The following is a 10,039-nucleotide window of genomic DNA, read 5'->3' on the forward strand; positions in this document are numbered from 1 at the left end:
GTTTTCAGTTGTCGGATCGGATGAATTGAAGAAGATCAACGGACAAAAATTAACAACTAATTTTGATCTCTATTAAGGGAAAATTTAACTCAAGGACTGAGCTCCTTGGTTTCATGTTTGTATTAGTTGCGATAAATGATCGGTATTGAGTATTTCTATGGCACGTCTTGAGTTCAATTCTCAACACTGAAGAATTACACAATAGTAGATAGAAAATGCTAAAATACTTTCGTAATTCTTCTTAGCCCGGGAGCGCTCATTGCTAACCCAAATTGCTCCACCATTATTTGTTTAATGGCTGTCACCCCTCTCCATCGCCATTCTAAGGTTGGCAATTATTTTTCCTTTTATCTTTTGTGATTTTGGAAGTTTTGAAACTTTTTGAAATGGGTTTTTGGTTGTGGAGCTATAAAGTTGATTGCTTTGCTTTTGTTATGAGATTTTTGTGCATTTTTTTCGGGTTTGTTTTGAAATCGGGTTTTCTTGAGTTTGTTTCTTTGAGCTACAAAGTTGTTTGCTTTGGAGTTATATTTGGATTTTATATGTGAATTTTTAATTGGGGTTTTGTGAAATTAATCGAGTTACATTGGGTTATGCTTTATGAATCGTTTTCAGGTAAAACGAATGGTGGTTAGCACGTATCAGGCTGCTAGTGGAGCTGGTGCTGCTGCCATGAGAGAGCTTGAGCTGCAAACTAAGGAGGTTTCTTATTTACTTCATCACTCTCATGATTTTGGTTGTCTTTTTTTTTCTTTGTTTTTTTTCGGTTTCCGTTTTAAGTAATGTAATTTAATTTCTATACAAAGGTCCTGGAAGGGAAGCCGCCGACCACTAAGATATTCTCGCGGCAGGTCGGTCTATTTGTTGTGAATTATTCAAGTTTGTTGTGGAAATTAAATTTTTTTTTCCATGATGCATCATTGAACCGTACGCTTGCCTTTGCGTGTTGCAGTATGCGTTTAATTTGTTTTCGCACAACTCGGCAGTTCTTTCAAATGGATACAATGAAGAGAAAATGAAACTAGTCAAGGAGACAAGAAAAATATGGGTTAATTTCTTTACGATTTTCATCAGTCAGAGTAATTTAATTGGAAAGCAGCTTGTAAGTTTGGAGATTCTAATAACATAGGTGTATGTATCATTTATTCGTTGTCCATTTCCTCAGAGTGACAATGATGTCAAGGTAACTGCCACATGTATACGAGTTCCCGTCACGCGGGCACATGCTGAGAGTATAAATCTTCAGTTTGAGAACCAACTTGATGAATTTCTGCTGAATTTTCTGACGGTCTTATGAATTTCTATTTATTTACTTTTTTTTTTTTCACGTTCTCCTTAGAGTTCTAAATCTGTTCACTGTCCAGGACACAGCAAGGGAAATTCTGAAGAGATCGCCTGGACTGGTGGTTATTGATGACCGGACAGCGAATAACTTCCCTACACCATTGGAGGTGTCAAACAAAGACGATGTTGCAGCAAGCAGAATCCGCCGTCTTGTGTCCCAAGAGGGGAACTATGGGTAAGGGTAACGGTACAAAATGCTATCTTTCTAACTGTATATATTTCGACAAGCCACTACTGGCATTTTTCTACGCAGGTTGGATATCTTTGTCTGCGGTGATCAAATACGCGAGGGAGCTGCACTTAATGTTGTTCAGATTGCCGAGATGTTGATATAGTTAAATTTCAAGGGCGACATGTTTCTATATAAATCTATTTGAGAGGTGAGATGAAGTGATTTGAGTTGATTCTGTTTTAGTCTTCAGATGTAGGCAGAAGTTGAAATCGAGCAAATTAAGGCAGTTTCATTGTTTATTTTTGTAGAATAAGATATTAGCAGCCGATCTTACTTAGTGGGATACGACTTTGTTATCGTAGAATAAGATATTAGGCTTATCAATAATTCATTTTCAAGGGGGAATTTTGTTATAATGATCTTGTACTTTTAAGAGAATATTTCACTCTCTTGCTTTTTTTTGGACAAAATTATTTTCTAAACCTCTATAATGTAGAGAAAGAGAGATTTGAACACGGATGCAAGAATCAAGCACACTGCTCAAGCCGACAGGTCCAACCGATGTCCGCGTTCTCTTGCTTTCTTCAGGCACATAGAATTGGTGATGCTCCAAAGTAGGCAATTGACTCCTTTCGGAGCAAGTACCAACTTTCCAAAAAGTACCCTAAAAAAATTCTAATGCTTTTAGAAATCCTCACTCAATCAAGCATACGCTCTCAACCTTGCCCGCCAAGGGTACCCTTCATGGGAGGTATTTGTCCATCTCACATTTGAGATTCTTGAAAGTTATTGGCCAAAACTTCTCCTTGGGGCTGACCTTAGGATTGGTCCAAAACTTCCAGAAGGTTCTTGGCCGTATTGTTCAATTCATCATTAGGAGCTCAATTAAGAGTTAATCACCCTATAACACCAATTTGATTTATGAACTTTTAAGTACAAAACTATAAAATTCAAACTTATAAAAATACGAATTATGTTACATGCAATGGTAATACACTTGAAATTTATTGCATATGATCCAATATCCTAGTAGATACGGTGTTGAATTTCCACCTATATGCTCTAGGTTCGAAACTAATACAGTTAACATTTACTTATGCTGAGTTGTGAATAAAAGAAATAAAATGACAGAAATCAATTATGCCTATACTTTTTGGTGTGAGTGCGATCCCCATCAATTTCTTTAATTCTAATAATTAACTATCTCACTCACTCGCTAATATTGCAATACTATACAAATGACAATAATAAAACCATCCATCATGATCTTGCTACGTGTCACCATGTGTAAGCTTCACAATATGAGGATTTGCTGTCGCTGCGAAGCAGGAGATCATGACACTTGTTATTCTACATATTTGGCGCCTAACAGGAAGACAGAGGGGAAAGCGTACCTAGGATAACTGGGGTAACAAGGTTTCTTCGTTTATTCTGCTACAACTGCAACTACAAGTTAGTTACAGTGCATATGATTGACCTATATATATACACAGGTGAGCTTCATTGGCTTTGCTCCTCACAATACAGCAGCGTTAATTTTGTGGGTAATAATCTCAGTGCTCATACATATTTCAAATTCAAGGTAACACCCTTTTTTTCGTCGATAATTCTATTTAGACATACAAAAACCGAAACTTTTTAGTAGGTTGTGTTAGCAAGTTAGTCATTTTGTGCGTGTAAATATCGTTACTCTTTTCTCCTTTGCAGCATTAGCAATCATTTTATTGTATTTCCAAGTATTTTATGCATAGGGATATTGCAAAGAGTTCACAGTTTTTAATTTCAATTTGTATTTGTGAAACAGCAGTTGCCATCAATAGCATCAACATGGTTAAGACTACAATTCAGTTGTATGGATTTTCCTCTGTCGAATCACCGGAAGCAGTGAAGGCGTTTCTGGAGGAATACACTGGAGAAGGAACTGTCTCTGACGTGAAGGTTCGTCCCCCAAATGATGGAAAATCAAGATCATCCGCCATAGTTGAGTTCACACATGCAGAATCTGCTGAAATAATAATCCCATTAGCTGATGATCGTCGCTTGTGGTACGGGGACTCTTACCTGAAAGCTAGGAAATGGAAGGTTGATAACTTTGAACACAGCATGGGACGTGTAAAGCTGCACTTCGGATGCCTGGTTTCCGAGGAGCAGTTTTCTGTTCTTTGGACAGCACCGGATGTTCAAGTCAAGTTTGGGACAGAATTTAAGAATATCTACTTCTCGTTCTCTTATGATTCTGCTGTATACAAGTTTGAGGTCTTCACGGAAAGTATTAGCCAGATTGAGCTCCATATCGCGCGTGATCAGCTTAGGAAGTATCTTCTAATCCAGGTTTGTCAGTCACATTTTCTCAATTTTCCCTCTCTTTAGTACAATGATATAGCTGAAATTTGTGAACCATTACTTTACAATTTGCTATGAAATGTACGATTGTAACTTCTAATTTTAGTTAGTGATCAAAGTTTATAAGTTGTTTAATACAAAAGTTTAATTCACCCTGCATAAAAGATTCATATTAACTTCTGATCCCACGTTGAATATCATGATACAATCTGTCATCTTTATTATAAATAGCATAATTTACTGTGTAATGTGTGACTCTCAGAGGAAATGACTAACATTTTTTCTCTACCTTTCTTCTTTCTCTTGCTAGTTACTTGGCACCCCTCGGATATTTAAGCAAACATCTGACAATGACTGGGTTCGAGAAGTTGACTTCACTCCATCGTGCTGCATTGGCCAATCTTCTGCTGTATGTTTGGAACTTCCATATGGTTCTGTGCTTCCAAATCTACGTGATAATTTTCTTCATTACCAAGAAACTGAAGGACACTTCGCTTTGGAGATAGGCACCCCTTTCTCCTGTAATTCAGATCTTGTTCCTATTGTCGGTCCACCTGAAGGCATTAACTTGCCGTATAAAATCCTGTTCAAGATCAATTCCTTGGTTCAGCACGGACGTGTTCCAGGGCAAGCACTTGATGTCACTTTTTATAAGCTAGTTGATCCTAGCACAATAAGAATTGACTACATAGAGTGTGCCCTGGACAAATTATTTCGCTTGAAAGCCTGCTGCTATGATCCTGTGAGTTGGCTTTGTGAGCAGTACAGAGATTACAAGTCGTGCACGCGAATTCCTGAAACACCTGCTATCTCTTTAGATGATGGAATGGTGTATGTGCACAGGGTTCAAGTCACACCATCTAAAGTTTATTTTTGTGGTCCGGAGGTAAATCTTTCCAACCGTGTTCTACGAAAATATCCTCAAGATATTGATAATTTTCTTCGTGTTTCTTTCGTGGATGAGGACTTGGGTAAGATACATTCGAAAGATTTATGTTCGCGTCCACGCACAAGTAACACTTCTGCAGAAGAGGAAAGGAGGACGAGAGTTTATGAAAGGATATTTTCTACTCTAAGAAATGGCATTGTCATTGGTGACAAGAAATTTGAGTTTCTTGCCTTTTCATCAAGTCAGTTACGCGAGCATTCAGTGTGGATGTTTGCGTCAAGAAGTGAGCTCAGCGCACAAGACATTAGAAATTGGATGGGGGACTTTAGAGACATCAGAAATGTGGCCAAGTATGGTGCTAGGTTGGGCCAGGCTTTCAGCTCTTCCAGGGAGACTTTTAATGTCGATAGGGATGAAATCGAACTCATTCCTGATGTTAAAATCGAAAGGAGTGGAGTCAAATATTGTTTCTCTGATGGAATTGGGAAGATATCTGCTGAATTTGCTGAAAGGGTGGCAAGAAAGTGCGGGAGAAGTTCTACGCCATCAGCATTTCAAATTCGTAGAGGTGGCTATAAAGGTGTCGTGGCAGTAGATCCGTCATTGGCAAAGAACTTGGCACTGAGGGAGAGCATGTGCAAGTACCAATCCAACAACACAGCACTTGATGTTCTCAAATGGAGCACGTACCAGCCTTGTTTCCTCAATCGTCAACTGATCACCCTTCTGTCCACCCTTGGAGTCCCGGATCATGTCTTTCAGAGGAAGCAAAGGCAGGCTTTGAATCAACTGGAAGGCGTTTTAACTGACCCATCAAGAGCAAAAGAAGCACTCGAAACGATATTTCAAGGGGAGGTCACAGACGTTTTGAAGGAAATGCTTTCGTGTGGTTACAAGCCGGATACAGAACCATTTCTGTCATTGATGCTACAAGCATTCTGCGCATCCAAGCTCATGGAACTGCGGACAAAAACAAGGATATTTGTTTCGAGTGGAAGATCAATGATGGGATGTCTGGATGAAACTGGAACGTTGGAATATGGTCAGGTATTTGTGCAATGCTCTCACCGCGTGATTTCCACTGGCAGTGCTCACAGCAACACTACTTCGAGCGAAGAGAAGTTTGTTGTGGACGGGAATGTTGTAGTTGCTAGAAACCCATGTTTACACCCGGGAGATGTTCGTGTTCTCACAGCTGTGGACGTGCCGGCATTGCACCACATGGTGGATTGTGTAGTTTTCCCGCAAAAAGGAAAGAGGTATGTCAACTTTCTCAAATCTTGTAGCTGATGAAATTTCAAATTCGTTTTGGATTGCATCTGCATATTAGCGTTACTCTGTTTTACAATAATTTGTTGCCTTCAATTGTGTACGTACTCACATTATTTTATTCTCTCTGAATTAGACCGCATCCTGATGAATGCTCAGGAGGAGATTTAGATGGAGATTTTTACTTTGTTAGTTGGGACTCAGATCTAATTCCACCTTGGAAAGTTCGACCGATGAATTATACCCCAGCACCAACTATTGAATTGGATCATGACGTTACAATGGAGGTATTACTTAATTTATTAAGTACAATGTAGCCGCTTATCGTTACCTTTAAACATATTCTACGGTCGTGTTTCTGCCTTATTCATTCAACATTTGGTGTTCTATGCTGTTTGTTGCAGGAAGTTGCAGAGTCGTTTACAAACTACATAGTGAACGACATGTTGGGGATCATTTCAAATGCACATGCTGTCTTTGCAGACACAGAACCACAGAAGGCCATGAGTGCTCAATGTATCGAGCTCGCCAAGCTCTGTTCCTATGCTGTCGACTCTCCAAAAACTGGCGTGGTAGTGGAAGTGCCGCGTGGTCTGCGTGCCAAGGAATATCCGGATTTCATGGAAAAGGTTGAGAAACCTACGTATGAGTCCGGCCGTGTGATTGGGAAGCTTTTCCGACAGGTGAAAAATGTTGAGCTTGGATCGCATTCACATTCAAGCTCAATTAAATCCTTCACCGTGGAAGTGGCTAGGAAGTTCTATGATCCTGACATGGAGGTAGACGGATTCGAGGCTTACATCGATGATGCCATCAACTGCAAAAGGGAGTATGACTACAAGCTGGGAAACTTGATGGATTACTACGGCATCAAAACTGAAGCAGATATACTAGCTGGGAACATCACCAGTGTGTCGAAATTTTTCAATAAGAGAAGGGACTTGGAGACCATTATTTACGCTGTAAGGTCACTTAAAAAGGAAGCTAGGACCTGGTTTCATGCGAATCAGTCAGATTCCAGCACCGATGTCGATGATGTATCCGCAACAAAAGCGTCAGCTTGGTACTACGTTACATATCATCCTCGTTACTGGGGTCGCTGCAACAAGGGAATGGAAAGGGATCATTTCCTCAGCTTTCCGTGGTGTGTTTTTGACAAGCTCATCCAGATCAAGAGGGAGAAAACAAGTCTGAGGAATTCTTTTCATATGTCCGATCAAAGCGGCGTCATGCTTGACAAATTCCGAAGCATGTGTTTTCCGCTGTGATTATGATTTGTAATTTGTTATGTTTGTTTAAGCTGTTAAAGTTCATGTAAGTACGGCTATCAAGGGTGCTACTTCCCTTGTCATTTGCCTCGGTTTATTTTAGTTACTTTCTGACTGATTGTAAAATTACATTGTCATTAGCATTTCTAAATTTTCATCTACATTTGTTATTCACAATCGTGTAAACGTTGCAAGCTTCCTTTTTGCTGAGTCGAATTCATTCAACTCTCGAAATTTTTCAAGCGCTCAACTCCTGCAGATCTTTTTTCGGTTTCCGGTTGATGTAAGTTTGCAGATGTTAATATGGATCATTTAATCGCTGTCCATTTCCTCAGAGTAACAATGATGTCAAGTTAACTGACACATGTATACGAGTTCCTATCATGCGGACACATGTTGAGAGTATAAATCTTCAGTTAAGTGTTGCATGCTCTTGCGATTTTAGTCTATTCGTATTTCCGTAGATTGGAGCTAAATTTTGACGTCAAATACATGTGAAGATTCAGCCGAGGATTGGCCCATTTGGTTCAAAATGGAATTTGGCTCGTTTGTGTTGTGACAGAGATTCTGTTTTTAAACCCAAGTCTGATCACCATCTCTATTGATTAAGCTAGTTTAGAATACCACTTTACTTACAAAATATACATGTCTTGCGCTTATATACTTCAACAATGCATCTATAGTTTCAGCTAGCACTATTGTATAACAGTATTTTTCGCCATGTGTAACACAGCCATGATACCTAATTATTATTATTGTATTAGAACGCATCAATAATGCTCGTCTAGTGGGGAGCTGCACACAGAATTGCTCCTTGGAAGTCCTTGCCGGGGAAGTTCAGCATGTCGTCTGTTTTTTGAGGTCACCTCACAGAGTCAATCTATCACTTCAACGTAGGCCAAAAAGAAAAAGTATCCACCGCCCCCTACTCCCTGTGGTTCCCCAAGACCAAATGTTAGTCAAAAATACATAATTTAAAGGGTAAAAGAAAAGTAGAGTTGATTCTACGTGATATCCACATACCTCATTTTACTTTTCACAAATCATTTTAATTTTCGACCATCGGATCGAATGAATTGAGGAAGATCAACGAATATAAATTATCAAGGGGTGTGTGAAAAGTAAAATGAGGTGTGTGGATAGCACACCCCAAATTTTTATTTACCATTAAGAGCAGTTCCACCTTGGGTTATTGCCCAGTGGACTGGCGTTGGAACAGGGCTAGATAGCCCGAGGGACTTGGCCCAACGTGTGCTGGCGATGGAGCTCGAGCGAGCCCAAGGCAAAGGCCTGGCATGAGTTGCCAACCCAAGAGCTCGAAGGCAACGTGACATGGGCTGACGTCACGACGACGTAAACCAACATATAAAATTAATAAAAATATAAAATATTAATAAAAAAAAGTAAAATTAAAAAAATTAAAAAAATTGTAAAACCAAGCAGGTTTCGAACTCAACGGTTCTCGTCGGAATTCGTCGCCGAGGCTGATGAACACCCACAGGCAAATGGCAGAGATCCAATCCCTCCTCCGTCGCAGCTGCCGCCGCACCCCACACCGCCTTCGCCCCCACGCATTCGCGAACCCCCTCCTTCCACTGGCACGCCCAGATCGCACGATTTGAGATTTGTTTTTGGGGGGGAGAAAGAGAGAGTTTGGTTAGGGAGCGAGGAAGATCGGGACCATTGATGGAGGCTGAGGTGGGTGGGATGGTGAAGATGGAGGAAGAGAGGCGAGGAGGGTTTGGGTGCGTTGGGGGGGGGGAGACACGGGTTGAAAATCTGGGTGTGGGTGTTTATTTTGGTTTTTTGTTTTTTTTAATATTTAATTAATTAATTTTTTAATAGAAAGTGATACAACGAGACCGATTAAAAATCTTATCCGAAATTATAAATAAAATTAGTTTGTATTATTTAAAAAAATTAATATTTTATTGTTTATTGTTAGGGCTATGTAATGCAAGGATGGAGATGTAAAAGGCAGATAGTTACTGTTCACTAGGTGGATAGCATAGTGGATAGCCCTATGGGGCCTTAGACACTGTGGAATTGCTCTAAAGAGGAAAAATTCAGGTTCTGCATTTAAATAAGTAATTTGGAGGAGCGAGTGAGCGATAGAGCTTTTTACAATAAATTAATTCAGGCAAGGAGGGTGGTAGACATGCACATTCCTTGGGACAAAGAAACTGAACGACCTAAAGGTTACGCATTTGCTGAATACGAGTCAAAGGAGATTGCTGAGTACGTTTTTAGGCTCTTCGTTGATCTTGTCACTCTTTAAAATCGAACACTCAAGTTTTCCCATCTCAGGCCAACACAAGCAGCCCTCGCATAACAATATCAATAATACTACTTCTATGGTGACGACACCCACATCCAGTTTTCCTCACAAACACAACGGAGGTTCTCTCCCCCTGGTAATCGCTCTAGGTCACGCAGTTGCAATACGAGCACCCTAATTAATACTTAGGAGTTATTCTTGTTAATTTTTTACCATTAATATTTTTCAATTCATTCAATTCGACGATCAAAAATTAGAAAAATTTGTGAGAAAATAAAAACGAGTGTGCGGCTAGCACTACCCAATAGGATACGATTGTGTTATAGTTCATGCTTGCTGAGGAAGTTCATTTTCTGTCATCTTCATGGAGTCAATCCACCACTCCAAAACATAGAAAAAGGTATGCACAAGACGACAAGAATCATCACGTTGAGATCGGTCCCTTGTGAACTACATTATTCACCGAAAAAGCAAAA

The 10,039-nt window shown here is 39.8% G+C and overlaps 2 protein-coding genes across 3 annotated transcripts; both read left to right on the top strand.

Moving 5' to 3' along the window:
- The first annotated feature begins 251 nt into the window (after nt 1-251).
- LOC103947185 (aspartate-semialdehyde dehydrogenase-like) lies at nt 252-1,929 on the top strand. 2 transcript variants are annotated; one of them, XM_048572308.1, is made up of 6 exons: nt 252-327; nt 616-702; nt 807-851; nt 953-1,048; nt 1,365-1,519; nt 1,598-1,929. In XM_048572308.1, exons 1-6 carry the CDS (start codon nt 295-297, stop codon nt 1,677-1,679), a joined length of 498 nt encoding a protein of 165 aa, XP_048428265.1. In that variant the 5' UTR covers nt 252-294; the 3' UTR covers nt 1,680-1,929. The 2 variants fall into 2 exon arrangements, with proteins under 2 accessions (XP_048428265.1, XP_048428267.1); XM_048572310.1 differs by lacking the exon at nt 1,598-1,929 and adding an exon at nt 1,166-1,232 and having other exon boundaries at nt 1,365-1,491.
- A 1,094-nt stretch (nt 1,930-3,023) lies between these two features.
- Nucleotides 3,024-7,501, top strand: LOC103947128 (probable RNA-dependent RNA polymerase 1). The gene is made up of 5 exons (XM_009357985.2): nt 3,024-3,098; nt 3,324-3,847; nt 4,170-6,007; nt 6,154-6,304; nt 6,422-7,501. The coding sequence occupies exons 2-5, from the start codon at nt 3,344-3,346 to the stop codon at nt 7,283-7,285; spliced, it is 3,357 nt and encodes a 1,118-aa protein (XP_009356260.1). The 5' UTR covers nt 3,024-3,098; nt 3,324-3,343; the 3' UTR covers nt 7,286-7,501.
- Nucleotides 7,502-10,039: the final 2,538 nt, after the last annotated feature.

Source organism: the organism of the source record quoted next, unplaced genomic scaffold (genome assembly GCF_019419815.1).
Source record: "Pyrus x bretschneideri cultivar Hongxiangsu unplaced genomic scaffold, Pyrus_bretschneideri_v1 Contig6, whole genome shotgun sequence".
Classification (NCBI taxonomy): domain Eukaryota; kingdom Viridiplantae; phylum Streptophyta; class Magnoliopsida; order Rosales; family Rosaceae; genus Pyrus; species Pyrus x bretschneideri.

Excerpts from the sequence above, each read along its gene's own strand:
- LOC103947185 (XM_048572308.1), top strand. The coding sequence starts at position 295 with ATGGCTGTCACCCCTCTCCATCGCCATTCTAAG. Across the intron at positions 328-615 it reads CTCTCCATCGCCATTCTAAG|GTAAAACGAATGGTGGTTAG; the intron begins GTTGGCAATTAT and ends AATCGTTTTCAG. Across the intron at positions 852-952 it reads CTAAGATATTCTCGCGGCAG|TATGCGTTTAATTTGTTTTC; the intron begins GTCGGTCTATTT and ends TGCGTGTTGCAG.
- LOC103947128 (XM_009357985.2), top strand. The coding sequence starts at position 3,344 with ATGGTTAAGACTACAATTCAGTTGTATGGATTTTCCTCTGTCGAATCA. Across the intron at positions 3,848-4,169 it reads GGAAGTATCTTCTAATCCAG|TTACTTGGCACCCCTCGGAT; the intron begins GTTTGTCAGTCA and ends TTCTCTTGCTAG. Across the intron at positions 6,008-6,153 it reads TTCCCGCAAAAAGGAAAGAG|ACCGCATCCTGATGAATGCT; the intron begins GTATGTCAACTT and ends TCTCTGAATTAG.